Source organism: Mchenga conophoros, linkage group LG14 (genome assembly GCF_057382185.1).
Source record: "Mchenga conophoros isolate Kocher_MC1m ecotype Shallow Benthic linkage group LG14, M_conophoros_male_GT1.1, whole genome shotgun sequence".
Taxonomy (NCBI): Eukaryota; Metazoa; Chordata; class Actinopteri; order Cichliformes; family Cichlidae; genus Mchenga; species Mchenga conophoros.
Genome location: NC_140539.1, coordinates 11,795,224 through 11,816,511, shown reverse-complemented (window position 1 = coordinate 11,816,511; position 21,288 = coordinate 11,795,224). Strand labels below are relative to the sequence as shown.

Sequence of the window (21,288 nt, the reverse complement as noted above, 5' to 3'; positions counted from 1 at the left end):
CAGTGGCAGTATAATGTCCTCGTAAGTGGATGTCAGCACCAGAATTTAGTATTTTGGTCTATACAACCCAAAATGTGATGCCCACATATCTGGACACCAGGTCCTGTCAGGTTGTCTTTTACGAGTTCACCCATCCTTTTGAGTTAGGCTCCATTGTTATTATAAATGACTCCTAGGTCAGTGTTTTAACAGTGATTTAACAGAATCCTCTCAGAGTGGTCAGAATCAAGGAATGCACTGAAAATGAGTCAGACAATACAAAAGAAAAACTGTTGAGATGTTGAGAAATCCTGGAGAACTATTCCTCCACTCCATTTTAAAGAATTACAAGAACATCTGGATCCTTGGAAGCAAAATATAAACAAATCTGGGTTAGCTCAGGACTTTCGTGAATTCTGTAGCTAGAGAGTGACAAAAATGAGGAAAATAAAATCCAATGAGCAACAACTTTTACCTTAATAGAATCTCCAAAACATTGGAAAATCCCTTAGAGATTTTTAGGGTAAAAGCGCAGAAAGCTTTAGCTCAAGATGGACAGCTATGTTCTAGTTTTTCTAGCAGCACTGTCCACAGACAAGAATTGCTGCAAATGCACACAAATGTGTGACGTAGATCCACATGGGCTAATGGAAGCTTTTCTGTCCCCACATCAGAGCTTGTGACAGAAAAAAATCTTTCCTGCATCATCTATGTGAAGTGCAAAGAGAAAAAAAATATTCAGAGGATTTGTCCATTACTCTCTGTAACATCCCTGGATCCTCGGAGAGGCCGTGTGCACCGCACCAGATCGGTGTTGCATGATTAAGTGTATAGATAAACGTAATCCTTTTTTATCCATATGTTTTAGGGCTACAGCACAAAACTCTATATTGTCCTCACAACGTCTTTCACGTCATAGCTTCTGTGTGGAATGCAGAGCACAATGCAAACCAGCAGTGACTTAAGCTGGAATGAATGAGATTACACATGCAATATTTATTGTGTCTCTCAGAGACTATCCGAACCATAGCCATGTACGGCGCAGCTCATTTTCTCTGACAGCTTTGCGTTGCGTGATAGCCCACCTTAATAACTTGCGCGTGAATGGAGTTGACTTTTCCATATCAGTTTAATGTATGCCTTGTTTCAGCTGGTGCTTTCAAGTCAACTCTATTTGCTGGAGTGAAGCATCAAGTAAAAAGGTTGCAGAAAGTGCTCTGGTTGCCATGTAAGATTGGAAACGCCCCCCCAAACATTCATGCATTATAAAGCATTTTTCTCAACAATTACTTGTTAACATGTTAATATCAGTGGGTATATTTATTGTCATGGTTGATACATATGTTTGTTGTGTCTGTTTGACTGTGTGCGTGTGTGCATCTTCATTACTAGACAGTGGGGGTGGGTGGAGGTAATTAGAGCAGCTGGAATCTGAATGCTCTATATGATGAGCTGCTAAACTTTAAATTATAGACTTTCCTCCCTGCGGCACTCTCTGTACATCTGTGTGTTTTGGTAGGTGGGGGAGGGGTGTCTACAAAATATGCTTGCAGATTAAGCGCTAACCTCCATATGTGTGCCATTGCATATCGTCTATGTTTGTGCGCTTTTGTGTGAGCCTGTGTTTGTGTGTGTGTGTCCTCCCACATGGTCCAGGTGGCAAAAGGAGGCATCCCTTCCGGCTTCCACTGTGAGCACACAAACACACACACACTCAGAAGCTCACTCCGGTGGATGACTGCACGTTTCTACGGATGATTAGATTACGTAAGAAAACACTGCAGAGCCCTAATAGTTGGTAAACCCAGATTACGCAGGATTATCATCCCTTTTGCTCCGCCTCTGTTCTCCCCCTGCATGTGTGTACAGGGAGAGTGGATGGCGGCGGGAGTGAGGATGAAGCAGGAGGATGGGGTTGGGAGGGAAGGGGCTATGTGTGTGGGATGGGGTGAATGATGCCGCAAACACCAGAGCCAGATGGGACAGAACCCCTAAGCAGCTTAGAGTCACAGTAATCACGCAGGCTAAGTTTCCATCAATGGTGTATGTGAATGTTTGGGTATGTATGTGTGTGTGTTTATGTGTGTTGCATGCATGTACGTCATACATTAAACTGCCAGGGCATAGACGGATGCTCTTGCTCACTCTGCTGAGTCTGGAGAAATGTGAAAAAGAGAAAGAGGTTGAATAAGCGATGAAGCAAATGTTCCCATGCAATCACGATATTAGTGAGGACAGGGAGCGAGTGGGAGAGAGAAGCTGATGGGGAGGGTGTGTTAGCAGTGTGGGAAGTGATAATGGAGACGAGCAGGTCAGAAAGGTGGTATTATTTCCTCTCTGCACCAGTGAGATGTTACAGAAGCAGCCGGGTTGGATACGACAGTGTGTGTGCATGCGTGTGTGCGTTCGACACCACATGGATATCAACCTCAGGGGGATGAGGAATCAATTACCCTCTGCCAATGCCAATCAGCTTTGAATTCCTGTAGAAAATTGATCACTGGATGTCCACATTCCCAAACATGCAGAAATTACATGTACTGTCAGTGGAGTCGGGAATATTAAAGGACAGACAGGCACAAAGAGCTGGATGAGAGGCAGCAGTTTTGGGAAGCATCAGTGGTGTCTCCCAGATTTGGAAGATCCCCTCGTGAAAGAGTGTAACAAGAATGTGGAAAAAGATGGGCAGGTGGGTGGGGGACCAAAGTGGGAATAAGCAAAGTGTGTGGAGAAGGTCTGAATGTCTGGATATAAGGCAGGAAGGCATGTTTTTTTGTGCTTTCAGAAGAGATCTGAGAACAAATATGATAACATACTAGGAGCTTTTAAAATATAAACATGTGTGATGCATAAGCAAATTAAGACTCCCCTTTTCAAAGCTTCTGTTCCTCCCAGCACAGTGAAAGAGACAGAGAGAAAAAGCTAACTGTAAAACCCTGGAGAGAAGCTTGCATAGATGTATTTACCTACATGAATATTCAATAGTGGAGCTGCAGCACTTCACAAAGGGAAGTAATCACTGATTTATTTATTAGTGTTTTTGACATGCTATGCAATTATGCCACCACAGGCGAGGTGCTAGGCTCTCTGCCCCAAAGCTGCAGGGCACACGCACGACACTGATTGGGTTTGAAGTTGAACTATTGATTTTAATGGATCAATGGTGATGATTGTTCTGGTGCAGACATAATCACAGTGATCAATAAATGATGGATAAATTACATGCTTCCTTCAGCTGTGTTCGAATTACTCACTGTGTTTCATTTTTAGTACCAAGCCTCTCCAAAGGAATCAGTCGTCACTAATTTTTGAGCTTCTTTGTTCCTTTTATTTCGTCTGAATGCAAAAATCAACCACTGTTCTCCACCTCACATAACCTTTACTTTGCTTTCAGCATATTCCCATCTCCCATCTCATCCTTTCATTTTTCCCTTCTCTCCAGAGAAGTGGGTGATGACAGCTAGCCCCACTCTCCTCTCATTGAACATTCAGCTTTGCTTTTGATGGAATTAATTTGAATGTAAATGATGCTCTGATGGGAATGCTTTTATTGGCCCCACTACAAAATTTCACACAGAGATAGCACCCGCACTAACCCCACTGATGCATAAGTCAGTCCACTGGGAGGGAGAGAAAAACAACAAAATGCTCCCACAATATGGAGCTATTACTATCCCTGGCGACATTAACAAGCGTGAAACATAATGAAATTACGTTTTCAGTCAGTAGATTTAGTCAATGACTTGATCAATAAATGTCTTCCTTGTTAATTTGTACTCTGTAGGAAATAGTTGTTTGTGTCGTAACTTATGACTCTCCAAGGATGGGTGCGTGGCTTCAAAAAAACAAAAGTTTTACAGCACTGTGTTAACAATTTACAGAGGTATGTAATGAATTACAGGAAAAAGAAAAAACGAAATGAGAAGAAAAGAACACGATGAAGAACAAGATCGAAAAAGCACAGGCGAGATCAAAGTGTGTGAAAAGAGGCATAAAAAAATGTATTAAAGAGAGTATTCATGCCATTTTTCAGTGTGATTGAGTGTGTGTGTGTTTGTGTGGTTTGGATTGTTTTCCATCTCTTTATGTGCATGATCAAAGAAGCTGTAAAGAAGCTGTTTTCGCAGTTGTTGATAGTTGAGTGATCAGTGGTTTTGTAAGGGGGTTTTCGTGTGTGTGGCGTACTTGTTAAAGTGGGATTTGACAGGTGGGAGAACCCTAAGATATGGTGTAGTGGTACATCTGGGATAAATGACTCACCTCAAAATAACTCCCAAAATTCATTTGTATGTGAGCTCCGGTGCACTTGTTTTCTTTGTTGACAAGCTTTGTGATCAGCTGGCCTCTGCTGCTGTTGTGGTTCTGAGGTTTGCTCCTCTTTGTGTATTTAGCCAGCTGGATTCTGAGAATTATTAGCAGATTTTTCATAGGTTGTCATACTGCTGGCTGCTTGCCAACACCTAGTAATATCAAGATGGAGTATGGCAAATTAAGTCAGTCATAGTCTGTGCTTCAACGGGCCAAAATTAGTCGAATTTAAACTGTTCCATAGCACTATATTTGAACAAGCTGACTATAACAACAAGCTAACTTTATAAGCTAACTTTATCCTACCTAATGCTAACACCGAGTGTCCTAAACATCGAACTTTTCCTCTGACAAGTAGTTTGATTACACCTCATATGACAGTTTATTCACTTATTGGTAATGGTAGAGCCACTCTAAAGAATTTTTAAGTAACACCAGCTAACAGTTGCTAAAACTGTCAAAAACATTAGCGCTAATCGAGGTTAAAATTCAGGATATCCTCTTCAACTCACCTTTGTATCATTGTCATCGGTCAGAAATGACCTTTATTTACTCATTGATGCATATTAGACTCCTTTACAGCCTCCTTCAGAATAAATAGATGTGGGTGCCTTGTACCCTACCCCTCATAGCATACACTCTCTAAAGATTAATGATGACCAGAGAGTTTGAGGTCATTCAGGAACAACAACATAAAATATCACAAATATTTAAATGATACATACCATTTTCTTTATTGCCGATTGACTGATATGGGCTGTTATGGGGTCAAAAATTTTAATTTTAAATTTCTTCCAGTGTATCATCTAGTCTGTACTAAGCAGTCCATAACCATGAATATAGTCATTTTTTTTCTTCATCGTTCTCCCCTTTTTGCATTTCTTTATCTTTGAAAGTGAAGTTAACATACTCTGATGTTACTAATGTGCTCTCCAACTGGGAAATACTAGTGAATTAGCCAGAAAGAAAGATAGAAAGATTAATAATAAAAATGCAATACTAAGGGACAGTCCTTTCAGATTAGGTAAAATAATATTGACAGATTCATCAGAATTGAAATTGGTCATTTTTTGACCTTGTAGATGACAGAAGTGCTCTTCATCAAAAACACATGAGAAAACTGACAAAAGCAACAACATGTAAAACTGTTATTTAAGTCATGGGATCATGTAACACATGGTGCTCTCCCTCTTTATGGCTCTCTGCTGATTTCCTTTGTCTATTTATCTTCTCTGACCTCCCTATGCAGAGCCTCAAAATAGGGTCTTTGAACATTAATGGTGGGAGAGACAGGCGTAAAAGGGCATCAATCTCTGAAATTGCTCCTCAAAAAAGGATTGATGAGCTGGTTTTTGCAGGAGACATGTACTAATTCAATAGAGTGTTCATATGCCCTTAGCCATGGTGCAAGCTTTCACACAGGGATAGCTGTTTTGTTTAGACAAGCTGCAAATACAAGTGTTTTGTTTGTTACTGAGGTGGTAAAAGGTCAGCTGCTGGTTGTCACAACAGAAGTTGAAAACCATGTGTTCTGCCTTGTTAATATGGCCCTAAACAAAGAACCAGTAAGAGTTTTTATTTTACCAAAACTGCAAAATGAGCTAAATAATTTCAAATGGGATCACTTAATAATATGCAAAGAATTCAAGTATGGCCTAGACTAGATGGAGTGAGTGCTCCATCCACTGCCAGAGTCTATCAGGACCATTGATGGAGGGTTACATGTTGAGTTAAAGACTTTGCAGCCATCTGCTGCAGGAGAAGAGGTTGTTGTTGGGCTGTTTCCTGTAGAAGAAAGTGAAGGAAAGTCTTATCAGGCAATTCCTCCAGGTGAAGTATTTGGATGCCCTGCGCACCATGTTTTTCCAACCTGGACGGATGTGTGGTCCCAAGCAGGCAAATTGCCACAAAATGACTAACCAGATTGAAATGAGGGACTAACTTTGGTCAAAAAAGAATTTGGAAGGAATTAAGGAGATCTTTCCTTGAATGTGCAAAGACAAAAGAGTTGCTACTCCAATAATGAAAAGGGTTCTGACTGTGCCTTGAATCTGTGGCACAAACTTATTGCTACTACCAAGAAATTTAAATGGAGTTTCAAAGGTTCATCCAGGACCTTTCCTGATCTGGTTACTGGGTTCATGCATTTGCCTTCTACCTGCATGTGCTAAAAATGTGGGTCAGGCTTAATCTCAATATACATTACTTCTGCTGAGGAGTGCCAAAAATCTTTTCCTGTTTTTCTTCTGACATGGACCTTGTTGGACCATAGTCATTCTACAGTCCTTGCAAACAGTGTAAGATGCCCATGGTCTCCAACTCCAGGTCTCCAACCTCATAAAAGATGCAACAAACTGTGCCACATGGTAAGATACCAGCAACACCCAGAGTGTCAATATAGCTCCTGTAAGGCTGATAAACAGAAATTATGCTGCACCGCCATAATTTCTGAGAGCTTTTACAGGCGATAGATACATAGAGTCTGACCATTGCACTGGAGAGAGAGAGTGCCCAGGTAAGAGGGCGTGGCAGGGGGTAGGCCAGTTGCTACTGTTTACTGTTTTCTTTGGTTCAGGTTTTAAACCTGTTTACTCTTATTGCTCTACTGTTCTCTTGCAATGAAAACACAGAATCTCCCACTCTCATATTCTTGTCCACTCTCTTAATATTTAAGCGTTGTGTCCATATTTCATTCTTCACCCATTCATATGCCACTTGTCTTTCATTTAGTCCTTTCTTGTCTCTTGTCTAAATATTTCTCTTATACACAAAAATCTCCCCATCTTTCACCCCCTTTACAGTACTAGCAGCTTATTACCAACTAACTCACATCTCATATTAAATATAATGTTGCTGTAGTTAAAGAGAAAATTGAAAAGTTTCATTATCCATTGGGCATAAGTTGAGAGAAAACTGTAAAGCTGCAGTAAAAGTACGCAGTCATACTCCACACAATCTATATTAGTACGTCTCATGGTCATATAAAATAGATCCACAGTTCATACTTTGCTAACATCCACATTGAACCCCCTTCCCACTAATCACTGTGGTTTATGATCACGCTCATCCCTTCATGTTCAGAGGTCTGACATGACAGTCACCATTCCACCACTTTTACATCACCATTGATTTCCAGTATCCTCCCAAAGTGAGCCCTAGGCCTATTCACCCTAGGCATCATACATCACCCAGTATTAAGGCTTCACCTTTTATATTGCTCACCCTATATCATGATATCTCTTACAGACACCTCTGCCTTTATGTCTCTCTCAGCTCCCGTGATTCGTAACCGATGCCTCTCTGGATCGCCAATTATCTCCCCCTGTGAAAAAGACAGGTGTATTTTTGAAAGAAATATGCCTTAGTGTGGCACAGGTTTTAAAAAATTTATCTGCCTTTTCAATCATTCAAGCACCCCACCTTCCCTGAGTCCTTACTTTTTCAACTATATGGGCTGGACAAGGATGTATGAATCAGTTAGAATGACACTTTGAAGCTTTGTAAATCCCGCTCTTCTTCTTTGACTCTCCTTAGAACGAGGTATAAGAATCTCATAATATCTTTTAGAAATCTTTATGCGCTCACTGTTCTCTCCGGGCCTCTTTGAGACAGGAATAGACTGATGAAGTGTGTGACTGCCTCCACAGTAATTATGTGATGAATGCGTTCATTTTGTGTGTTGCCCCGAGCGGTGAATAGCTCAACTGATTATTGAGGGGTGTGTTCTTTGTCTGTGTGTGTTTGTAATAATAGAAAGTCTGAAACCAAAGATCTCAAAGAAAGAGAGCAATATTTGCCCTGTCGGCTGTTGACTTTACCGACTACAAAAAACAATAAGAAGCGTAAATCAAAGAATCAGTAGGTTTCCACATAGCTACCCATTTTCAGTTAAAACACCTTTTCCCCCCTCTTTTTGCTGCAGGAGAAACGTTAAGTCTAACACATCAAGCCTTTAACATTTTAAACCCCTTAGATGGATGTTAAGCTCCCATTAATAATATAGCCGACTTTGCTGTCCAGCTTTGTATGGATTTTCTTTCACATACGGGAAATAGTAAGAGGCGGAAAGTGACAGAGGTAAAGAAACTGAGCCGCAGAGATGGATCACAGCAGGATAATAGCTCCCATATCTAGCCCCCGAATAGACCTACGTCACTGTTGGCCACCAACGACTAAGGCTAAAGCAAACATACCTGTGAAGCATTTGGAGTGTGACAGGTAAGAGCTTTGATTCAAAATGCTTGATCTGTGACTCCTTGCCTGAGATCTACCTGCCGCTGGTGTGTAAATGAGCGAATGAGATGCTAATTTTGTATTTTAAAATTTGACACATGACCCTTCCTTCAGCGCATTTAGACCGTAAGGCAAAAAACTAAAAAGCAATAACCTCCTAAGACCCGAACCCTTCCACGGCATGCATTTTTAATTTCTCTTTGATATTTGGGCTGATTGGGACCTGATGAATGTAAAAACGAAGAATGACAAAAATTTTTTTTTACCTGATTTTCATTTCTGAGAAAAATGAGAGCCACTTATGAGGATATTTGTTTAAAATTCCGATAGAACAGTAGCAGTATAATGTCCTCGTAAGTGGATATCAGGCCCTTGTAGAGCAAAATTGAGTATTTTGGTCTAAATAACCCAAAATGTGATGTCCACATATGTGGATGCCAGGTCCTAGGAGGTTAAAATTACACAGTTGAATATTCATCTGATACTCGTTACCCTTTTGGTGTTTTTTTTCCATTCCTCATTTTTCATTGGTAAAATGGCTCTAAAGGCTATGTGTGGGAATCCTGATGTGAGTGTTTACAGTGGCTTGCAAAAGTATTCGGCCCCCTTGAACTTTTCCACGTTTTGTCACATTACAGCCACAAACATGAATCTATTTTATTGGAATTCCACGTGAAAGACCAATACAAAGTGGTATAAATGTAAGAAGTGGAACGAAAATCATACATGATTCCAAACATTTTTTACAAATAAATAACTGCAAAGTGGGGTGTGCGTAATTATTCAGCCCCCTGAGTCAATACTTTGTAGAACCACCTTTTGCTGCAATTACAGCTGCCGGTCTTTTAGGGTATGTCTCTACCAGCTTTGCACATCGAGAGACTGAAATCTTTGCCCATTCTTCTTTGCAAAACAGCTCCAGCTCAGTCAGATTAGATGGTCAGCGTTTGTGGACAGCAGTTTTCAGATCTTGCCACAGATTCTCGACTGGATTTAGATCTGGACTTTGACTGGGCCAGTCTAACACATGGGTATGTTTTGTTTTAAACCATTCCATTGTGCCCTGGCTTTATGTTTAGGGTCGTTGTCCTGCTGGAAGGTGAACCTCCGCCCCAGTTTCAAGTCTTTTGCAGACTCCAAGAAGTTTTCTTCCAAGATTGCCCTGTATTTGGCTCCATCCATCTTCCCATCAACTCTGACCAGCTTCCCTGTCCCTGCTGAAGAGAAGCACCCCAGAGCATGATGCTGCCACCACCATGTTTGACAGTGGGGATGGTGTGTTCAGAGTGATGTGCAGTGTTAGTTTTCCGCCACACATAGCATTTTGCATTTTGGCCCAAAAGTTCCATTTTGGTCTCATCTGACCAGAGCAGCTTCTTCCACATGTTTGCTGTGTCCCCCACATGGCTTGTGGCAAACTGCAAACGGGACTTCTTATGGTTTTCTGTTAACAATGGCTTTCTTCTTGCCACTCTTCCATAAAGGCCAACTTTGTGCAGTGCACGACTAATAGTTGTCCTATGGACAGATTCCCCCACCTGAGCTGTAGATCTCTGCAGCTCGTCCAGAGTCACCATGGGCCTCTTGGCTGCATTTCTGATCAGCGCTCTCCTTGTTCGGCCTGTGAGTTTAGGAGGATGGCCTTGTCTTGGTAGGTTTACAGTTGTGCCATACTCCTTCCATTTCTGAATGATCGCTTGAACAGTGCTTCGTGGGATGTTCAAGGCTTGGGAAATCTTTTTGTAGCCTAAGCCTGCTTTAAAATTCTCAATAACTTTATCCCTGACCTGTCTGGTGTGTTCTCTGAGGCCGTCACAGAGCAGCTGTACTTGTACTGACATTAGATTACACACAGGTGCACTCTGTTTAGTCATTAGCACTCATCAGGCAATGTCTATGGGCAACTGACTGCACTCAGACCAAAGGGGGCTGAATAATTACGCACACCCCACTTTGCAGTTATTTATTTGTAAAAAATGTTTGGAATCATGTATGATTTTCGTTCCACTTCTCACGTGTACACCACTTTGTATTGGTCTTTCACGTGGAATTCCAATAAAATTGATTCATGGTTGTGGCTGTAATGTGACAAAAGTTCAAGGGGGCCGATTACTTTTGCAAGCCACTGTATATGAATATTCCACCAGCTCTGGTGTTAAAATGCTGCATGCATTATTTTGTAAATTTATCAGTAGCGATATTTTTTTTCTTTAAACGTAATATTATATCTGATATGTCTGTGTGGGTCATATAATGCATAACACAAACAGGGATTATCAGTACAAAACTCTGCACATTTTGTCTGTGATCTGAATTTTTCTTCGATCACTTGCAGTGGTGGAAGGGCTCTTGTACAGTTTGCATTCAGGATGACCAGTCTGGACTTGAGGCTAAGAACCAGCTCATTATGCTGCCAGTCAGTCAGGCCATGAAGAGTCTCAGCGGACCATCACAAGCAAATAGACGTGCAGGAAAGATCAATGGGCGTGTGTTTATCGAGCGGCGAACACCCCCCCACCCCATTCGTGCACGAGCACACACCTCCACGTAACCACCAAGTCTCTGACCTGCCCCTCTCGACAGCCAGGGTAGTGAAGGTATTGATTTCCCCATATTAATGCATCCTTCATGAGAAGCCCCAGGCAGCAGTGTAGAAGAGAGAGAACAGGAGAGAACAAAGAGGTACAGGATGGATGGAAAAGGAGGAAACTGGAGGAGATAAGAGAAGCAGGAGAAGAAGACGGAATAAAAGTTTAAAGCAGTGTCTGATGCCTCTGATACTCTACATCATGCTCAAACAGAATTTAGATACCATGACTAAGCTAGGCATAAGCTAAACTTCAGTGCCCGCTTTGGCCTTTGAAATGTTGAAAAAAAGTCAAATGAATAGCTTACTGTACTTGTAATGTATTTAAATGTAATGCTATGCTCTGTTTGATTGGTGAGGTCTTCTGAGACAATGGCGGATGCTAATGCTTTCAGTACACACTATTCAGTCACAACATTAAAAACACTTTTGTTGTAGTTGGTGGATAGATCGGCAGTCTGGAGCTAGGATCGGGATATTAGCTGGAGATCATGGGGTTTAAGGGTGGAGCTTATGTGGATCATGGATCTTGTGTATCCTATCAGTGCCTGATTGGACTGTGACCTAGTAGGTTTGTAGGCTGGATCAGTGTCACCAGAACAAATACTTAGGGGACCTTTCAACATTAACATTTTAAAAGTACAATATAGAGAAGGGGTATTGTTGGGGTGATTAGGGCTGATACTAATTCATACTAAAAATTACTCTCTGATTAGATAGAACAGTACTGATGAGAACAGTACTGCAGCACTGGTAAGGCTTCCTTTGGCTGCTCCCTTAGCCGCAAGATTTTTACAAAAAACACAAATTTTTTGTTTTAGGAAAATGTGTAAAAATGTGTCTATGCATACATCTCATGTACAGGTTAAACCAGGATATGAGACACTAAGCTCACCGCACTTCCCAAAATAATGTCGTAAGGCCGACTCATTTACCCTCTCCTTTACAACCCCAGTCAGGTAAAGACTGTGGCTGAGAATTGCTGTTATGTAACGAGTATTTAACCTGGACTCGGTGTGGCTGGAAGAATTCAGTCATGTCAGGGTGTTTAAAACATTAGTGCGTATGGAGGTGGAGTGGATCTGTTCACCCAGTCAAATGAGCAGCACATGCAGCTCCGCGCTCATCAGCTGTTACTTACTACTGCCTTCCTTCACTGGCTCTGCCTCGCCTTTTTTCTCTGTCATGCACTTGCGCTCATGTTTACTCATTTTTTCTTTTCATTGCAAACTCCCTCTTTGTGAGGAAGGAGTAGGAGGCATGTTTGCCAGCCATATGGCAGTGCCAGGGGCGTCCGGAGCAGATGTGCTCGGCATCGGGGCTCTGCTCAATCAAGCACATGCGTACTCACACACACAGAGGGAAGCTTATGTGGTGCCTGTTACCGAGGAAGAGGTCACTGACTGACAACGGCATTATCTAACTCCCAAAGTGCTGCCATGGCAGATGCAGGGGTGACAGAGGCTGCACTGAGGTACTTGTGAGGTCTCAGTGAGACTTTAAGTTAAAAGTAAATGAATTTCTTTTAAAATATTTCTCAGCAATTGAAAGTTATAATATAGTGCTGCTGTTTATTAGTTGAAACTGTCATTTATATTTGACTGTACATATGAATTTGGCAATATAATTTGAATTATATTGTATTTGTGATGTGTTGTCGTGCTAAACCAATGGGATACTATAGTAGAGATGTCAGACACATCCTTTTCTCTTCAAACTCTTTACACGAGGCAAGTGAACATCCTGATGACTTGGATCTAACTCATTAGATTGTAAAAAACGTATCTTCAGCGTTCAGAGATTGTTGCGTTTGACTTTCTGGCTTCTTTTGCTGTCTACGAAAGAGTCTTCGTTGCCCAAAGAGCACACAGTCAGCACATTTGTGTTGATTTCTTTTTTTTTTTTAAGAGCTATTTTTTTTGCTGAATCGTAGGAGAACGATGTGGGGCCTGTGCATCTTCGTGTATATGTGTGTGTTACAGTACTGTAAAGTTTCCTCTGAATGAAATGGGATGTAAATTTGACCAGCATGCAGAATGAAAATGCAGGCTCGTTCCCAGTGTTTGCTGAGCCAGCACTTGACCTATATCAAACATTCAAAAGCAGAATATCTATGAAAGTACTCCAATGTTGGTCAACACCTAGTCATAGGCCCACATCGAAAATATTAGGAAAAAAGAAAAAAAAGAGCAAAAGTGCCCATACAGAGGCATGTTTGGAGTTTTTTTTCCTTTTCTAAAATCAACATTTCATATGCCCCACAGTTTATACTTCTGAGAGTTATGACAACGCAGAAAGCAGTATAGTGTCTGCCATGTCCTACACTAATATATTTATGAGTAATAAAGGGTACAAGCAGATTTATATGTAAACCCATGTTTTGATACTGAGCAGGAGAAAGCTAAGCTCTTCTATTATTAGAAATGCTTATATATCGTCAATCACACAATGACATAACACATCATCTGAATTTCAATATGACTTATGAGTGTATTCGCAACTAGAAAATGCCATCCATCCCTCAGCACACTATTCATCATGAGGGCTTCTTTACATTTGGAAATGGGAAATGCTATTTTGAAATAAAATGCACCTCATTCATTCCCTCCTTTGGATTAATGAAAAAAAAAACATCAAAAGGTGACTGTGATGATCTATGAATGATGTCAGTGAAAGGAGAACAAGAGATTAAAGCATTGTTTTTAATCAATGTTTTTTCCTTCTTCTCTAAGTAACTAAATGCATTGCTTGGCTGTTCACATGTCATAGAGGAATCAGCTTGGAGCAGCTGCGCACGGTGAAAACGACCAACCTTTGAAACATTGGGTGTGTCGGTTTGTGTGCCTATGTGCCGGTAACAGCTGATGAGAGGCAGTCAGTGAGTTTTTAGCTCTTTCAGATATAATATGATCAATAAAAGTGAAAGTAAATACGTAGGAAGCGTGCATGCATTATGAAAGATTTGCTGTTTTTAATTTTGGGGACAGAAGAGTGTTTCCAAGTGAAGGGAGAAAGAAAAAAAGCTGCGAGTTTATCTTTATAAAGTGCATGCTTATCATTCCTGTTGCATCTGAAGTACCTGAGTCATTGTTGAATTGGTGACACCTGTAGGTACTATTGGTAATGGCAAATCTTCAAACTGTGGAAGCGCTGAGAGGCAAGTGAGGCAAAATGTAAAAAAAAAAAAAGAAATAGAAAAGAAAACTAGTGATCTGTTTTCAAAGTCCCATCAAAATTTAAAAGTTTCAATAGGAAAAAAAAATCTTGCTGTTCATGTTTCCCGTCTCAGTCCTGATGTGCATCAGTGCCCAGTCTTTTAAATAGTAAAAGCACTCATGGAGTAATGCTGTGCCTCTGAATGGAAGCATGCACATAACTGCTGGTGGTGCAACACAGCTTCCTTCCAACACAACTATGAACTACTTTAAACATTGTACAGTTTGTGTGAATAAGTTCTGGGAGATGTTGTTCATCACATCTACTGTCAGTCTGGGTGTCTGCATTAACTTGTATTTAAAAAAAAGATTAAAGAAGAAATATTTTAGGATATATTTAAATATATTTGTGACACAGTCAAAAATATCTTAATCAGTGTTGTCAGTCAGCCTATCTGGAAGAAGACATCCTGTCCAGCTACAGGAGAGAAAACAACAGTTTAAATCATATTTACAAAATGCGTCAGTAGATCTCACATCTTCCTTCTTTACTTCTCTAATGAGTTGGAGGTGCACAGCCAGTTCGTCATCATTCAGTATTTCCTGCTCATTTTTAAACCGATCTGCGGATGAATAACAAAAAAATAAGTGTTTCCTTGTTTCGAAGCCCATCTGGAGGGTCACATAATAAGGTCAGTGTATTTCCTGTGACTTTAAAACAATAGTCAGCTTACCAGTGAAATGTTTTTAATGTTAAGCAGCAGCAGAGCAAATTGTGTGGTTTGTAATAGCACTAACTTAACCCTCAGAGAGGCCTCAGAGAATATTATCCAAGTGTCTGGATCACTGTGTTACAGCATTTTTTTTCCAGGAATGTCACCGCTGACACCCAGTTGGTAAAACTACAGATATACTGTATAAATATTATAAATCTTTGAGGAAAGGGGTCTGGTCTGGTCTCTGTCGCATCCCCTGATTTTATTCTTACTGGCATTTTGCTGTCTTTTGGTAGCAGTTCCAGCTTATTGCCTCCTGTTTTTTCTATTCAGATCCTGCAAGAGAGAAACAACATTCGCAAACTCATAGTAAAATCATTTTTGTACTAAACATACTAGATCTGTTTAATACAGATGATTATTTGATAGCAGAAGTCTAATTTTAAAGCTCCACATTTTTTATTCCAGCCTTTAACCCTATTTAAATGAAATTTCCCATTCTGCTGAGTGTGTGCATGTGAAATGTTTACACACCCCTTAACTACAATGACCCGCCTGTGATAAAGGATCTCATTTCACATTTTACACTGTCCTGCGTTATACAGTTGCGTGACAAACAACACACTCTTAATTGATGGGCCGTATTTGAAATCCCAGTGATCCATTACATTTTTATTAACACTTAAAAAAAGTAAAGACGTTTCTGGTCAGTTATCTTACTTTCTCTCAAATTGCTGTCAAAAAATACATTCTACAAATTTGTAACAGGAACAGCAATCATTTTTAGATTAACCCAGCAGGCTATCAAGTATGCTATGCTGTGTATTCTAGCCTTTTTCTTTGCTTTCCTCTGCTAATCCACATGTGTCACTGAGTTGAGCTAGAGTTCCTGTTTAAGGTGAGCCATGCAGGAACGGAGGATAAAGCACTATAAACCCTTACCGCCGCAGAACCGTACTGACCAAATCTCCTTCAGAAGTGCTACCACTCCCAGGTGGCTCAGCCGGGGATGGCGGGCTTGAAATCGCTGTCTTCATTCAGAGAACAGCTGTAGTGAGGTTACACAAGAAAGGGCGGTAGATACCGATAAGAAGAGATCAAACCAGGAACAATCAGTGAGAAAGGCAGCAAAGAAAAGAACAAAGGAGGGTAAAGCAAGTTAGAGAAAGAGGAATATCTGCCTACAAGCCAATTACTAGCTGAGGAATCAGACAAGGTTACCTTAGGCTAAATGCTAGTGCTAGGAATAGTCCTCTAGTGTTATCTGATGGTTCTGGCTGGGAGACTGTTAGGCTTTGATTACTGGGTTAACCTGTAACGTCACTGTCACATGACAGCGCAGGAGTCTGACCTTATTTGATGACATAATAATACTGTTGTCGTTAATGAGATAATACTCATTAACGGCAACAAAGGGTATAGTGTTTGGCACTTTCTCACCAAAACCAGTATAGTATCTTCAATGACTAATCCTGTGGCCTGATGTCAATCCAACAGAGCTCACTTCACAGTCACTGAGCGTAAAACTGAATGACCCAAAAACAGGCAGCAACTGAAGACGGATGCAGTGAAGGCCAGGAAGAACAAAGACAGCATTTGGCGATGCCCGTGGCTTGTGGACTTACGGAAGTGTTGACTGAAAAGGATTTTCATTTTTATTAAAGTGCTAAAAACAATCCTTATAATAAAAGTCATGCTGGGCTCTCTGCTTACTTATGACCCTCTTAAATTCAGGAGGTAGGAGTAAAAATACCTGTAATCCCTAAAGAGTGATATACTTTTGTCAAACCTGTTGAATTAAAGCTCCAAGTCTCCACTTTAGTCACATATTGATTGTTTGATTTAAAACCCACTGTGATGGTGTACAGAGGCAAAATTACATAATTGTAAAAACACTTCATCTTTTGAGTGCTGCAATTTTAAGAGCAATGATCTTGCTAACTTACTGTACATGAATACCAGACACAAAGCACGATTGGCTTTTTATGTGGATGCCTTTAGCAGAACCAAGCCATTGTCAACAAGTTAAAAGAGACTTCAAGATGGAAGCTGCCAAACTGCAAAATGGAGTCACACGCCAATCATGTCATCTTACTGGTAGATCAGCACGCTCGCCAGGATGTCAGATTTAGTGCAGACACAGTGACAGGTTTGCCAAATGTGTAAGTCTGCCAGAGCTGGAGCTGCCCCATACAGAGTCGGTATGAAGGCTGCGAGGTGGCTGATGGGTGACGGGGAAAAGAGTGCGTTTCTTTCTAAAAATTCAGGTCTGACTCTTCGGCTGTCACGCGAAACCACGTGGAGCGGCACGCAAAGCTGAGGGTTTTCTTACCTGTTTGTGCTGTCAGGGAGTGTGTGAAGGCTATTTTAGATTAGAGGTGTATGTTTGTGACAATTGTACTACAGTGAAGTTGGTATGTTTTCGGACATTGTGTTTGTGTGTATGTGTGTGTGCATGTGTTTGTGAAGCTGTGTCCAGGGCTGCATGTGCAGAGCCATCTGTTTGCTGCTTTAGCAGCAGTCTTCCAGTGCTCAGGCTTATCTGTGCACGAGGGCAGTGGCCTACTTCAACCTTCTGCTCACTCGGTGCACACAGCCGAGGCACACTAGTTTGGCTGATCACCCGTCAGCTCGATCGCAATAACTTCCCCTCAGTTTATCTACAAAAGTCTTGGGCCCATCACTTAAAACCACTTTTCTTTTTTACTTGTGACTACATTCCACATAATATATGAATTCTTCTACTTGTCCTAGCATTTGATCTTCTCTTCTTAAGAAACTCTGCAGGTGTGGATGGTGGCATGCTAGGATGGTAGTATGATGACATGCCTCCGAGTAGTCCAACATGAAGAGCAAGTCGGAATAAGTGTTTATATGTTTACTTATATATATATATATATATATATATATATATATATAAGTCAGAAATGTCTGTCTCATCCCAACACCGCCACCATTATTTACATTTTCTCAACTTTTCTTAATGTGCTGCACATTTGAGTCACTGTAATGCTGAATAGCTTGAGAATTGTGAACTTTATAACCATCGCTACAACTAACACGTTCAAACGACATGCTTCAGCCTGATGTTTATAGTAGTTTGGGAACACACTAAGCTGTGCTTGTCAGACTCGGTACAGTTTAGAAAAGAGTATTAAGCTATGTAGGCTAGTCAGCGGGCCCTGTTTGGGAGTCGGCTGCTGTGGCTAATGGGTCAGCTGGGATGGGCGGGGCAGGGGATGAGAGAGGATGAGCGAGAGATTTTTAAGGCTCTTTCACTGGGTGAGCGTTTGTCAGACACACTGATGAAGGAATAATTGAGGAAAGGAAAGGAAAGATTAAATGCGCTATGTTATGTGAACAAAACCTCTACCAGACCCTTGTCTTGTTTTCCTTGTACCTTTGGCCCAGGCCCACTGTGTAAGGGCTCTTTATATGATCGTAGCTCCATTAACGTTTCTGCTAAAGACAAAATTCAAATGGTTTTTGATAGAAGACAGGGCGAGCTTTACGGAAATATTTGGTAATGCTGTCTGAAAACAGACAGAAAACTAAGCTCTGCTAAGATTTTACAGTTTGCTAACTCCTCAACCATTCTGAGCAATTGGGAAAATTCAAACGGTCCCCTAAAGATGGGAACTATTTTGTAAATTTACAGCCAAAATTGAAAGATCGTCCAGGCAGCCTGCATGATACTCAGGTGATAAAGGGTTAAACTGACACCTGTTCTGAGACTTTTAATGACCAAAAATGAGTTTCCCTAGTTCACCCTGCTGTACAGTCCCCTTTCTCTGTACTTATGTGTATGTCTGAATTTTTATTGTCATTCTCATCATGCAGTTAAAATGAAATATGCACAAGACTTGACCTGAGATGCAAGACAGGTGTGGAGCTGTTTCAGTCAATTGTGTTTAGTTGTTAACAGAGGCTTGTGTGCCCTGAACAAAGTACACAAGACCAACATTTCCTTGTAAAATATGAATGAGGACCTTTAGTAATGCAGTCCCTATGGGCAAGCCTGCCCTAAGCTTCAGTTTGTTTACTCTAAGGCAGAATGTCATCTTCCAGCTTTAGAGAAAATAGGTAACACTATAAGTTTGCTGTTTTGCTTCAAGCTTAGAAAAAGCTCAAAGGGGAACCAGCTAACCTGCATCTGTCTAACGCAAACAAAACAGCTGATTGACAGAAATGATCAAATCGATCCAACTATAGATAGTATTGATACCAATATTGGTATTGGTATCAGATCGATCTGTGATGAGATCAATACTTTAGTATGTTTCTATCTTCTAAGTTCAGTACATGTACAGTACATCGCTCTTATTATGCAGTCACACTTTAACATTAAATACATGTTAAGCACGAACTATAAAGATAGTGTTAGTGGTCATCTGTAGCTGTTATTTTACCTAGAGGCTATAATCAGATAATATATTAAGCCCACTGAATTGTGGCAAAAAAGTTATTTTATTGAAAATGAAAAATATATTCCTTAGACACAAACTATGAAAAATGCCTGAACAGTTGTGTGTTGACTGCCACGTCTATTTTATTTATAGCCTACAGCACATTTAAACAACAGAAGCTGTTTAGAGACAGGCACATTTCCATTCCACGTCTCCGAAAAACCCAGTTTCAAAATACATGAAAAGCTAAAAGGTATATTTGATTCTGTGAATAACTATTATGGAAAGTAAAAATCACAGTGGTTTAGTGGTTATTAAAATAATTTGATGATGATTCATCTCATAGATCATAGCACACTGCTCTCCCCTACATAACCTGCCTTTGTATGTTTGACAATAATGGCCCTGTATTCACTTGGTATTGGATCAATACCAGAGTTTGCAGTATCGTCCAGCATATATGATAATATTCTTTTTGTAAAAACAAACATTGGTGATTTATTTACCTCTACAAAGAAACAGAGCACCTGCTTCCAACCTTCTGACTTAGCAGAGATACGAGGGTGAAACAACTAAAAGTAGAATTTCCTAAAATTAAATGTTATAGTTTATTAAATTCGACAAACAAAGAATTGACTAGACTTTCAGACATCATTTAATGAAAGTGTCTTTAGAATGGCGTTCATTAATTTTTACCTCAGCAGTGCTGTGAGCACAGCGCTTGATGGGTTGCCATCGAGCAGCTGGGTACACAATTACGCCACCTGAGTTTCGCAAAATAACCTGTCTTTGCCCGCCTGTCGGTTCGCCCTGGTGCCTTGCAGGCAGTGGCAACAACGCGGGGTCCGCTACTCGCATGTACACAGCTCATCATGAAGCCCCTGGGTGTTCTGCAAAAGAACAGGACACGCAGCTCTGTTTGTGTGTGGGCACAGGTGTCGGAATACATGAATCCATGTGCAGATGTATTTGTAACTGTGTGATTAATTTTATGGTTTTTGATGTTAATTTTTTCCCAAGCGCTTGCTGGAGACTCACCTCTATTGTGCATGTGCAGGACACAGAACTAAGTGTGATCCTAGTTACCAACTGTCATCCCTGAAGTAGTAGATATGTGATGCTCTCGCCTCTTAATTGTCTTTGAACAGATTTAAAATAAAGTTGTGTCTTCGCACACGAGTTAATGTGTGCGCTCTTCTCTCTCTTTAGTAATGCCTTTGCTATCATCAATTACTTCACTTAACCAGGTTTATGCATGTATAGGTGTGTGGCTGTCTCTGTGCATTGAGGCTTTCCCAGGGGCTCATCACTGCATCGCGGGCATCTGTTTGAAACTGGAATAAAAGTAGAGCCTATGAATAAAAGAGCCACATGAATAAAATCACAGAATGCAAATGACTTGCCAGGCAGGGATTCTGTGTGTGTGTGTTTGTGTGTGAGCGACTGCGAGTGCAAGAGTGAGAGAGAGGAAGTGTTGCATCCAGCCTGCATTTGTTCTCCATCCAATCATGCCTCCACTTTAGCTTGACTGATAGAGTAAGCACACACACACACACAGAATCAGACACAAAGCTTTTTCTTCTCCGAGGTGCATGCTTTTCTCATGCATTAATCAACAGCGGTTTTGACACTTAACAGAGCCATACTGTTGGTTCTCTCCTTGACTGCTAGCACTGCCTCAGGTGACTTTATCAATTGGGCCTTTCTGGAAACACCGGCATCCTCTCTGCTCCCTCATGTCCTCCTCTGTTTCACTTTCTTTTTTATGATTTGTTGTTTTCTTTTTCTCCTACCTGCCCCTCCTCGCATCGTTCTCGTGTTCTTCTCCTCCACCTACTCATCTGTTACTACTCATACTTCATGCGCGCCAACATTTTTCTTTACTGTACACTCTTTTTTAAAAA

At 40.8% G+C, this 21,288-nt stretch overlaps 1 protein-coding gene across 2 annotated transcripts in view; it reads left to right on the top strand.

The window, feature by feature from the left end:
* Window positions 1-21,288, top strand: part of igsf11 (immunoglobulin superfamily member 11) — a 123,818-nt gene that overhangs the window by 75,574 nt on the left and 26,956 nt on the right. Inside the window, exon 1 of one of the 2 annotated variants that reach the window (XM_085245255.1) lies at window positions 12,234-17,221. The exons of the other annotated variant lie outside the window; for it this stretch is intronic. Coding sequence (XP_085101381.1) covers window positions 17,137-17,221 — 85 coding nt within the window. The 5' untranslated portion in view covers window positions 12,234-17,136. Of the gene's footprint in view, window positions 1-12,233; window positions 17,222-21,288 lie in introns of those variants that run through there. 2 annotated transcript variants of the gene reach the window in all.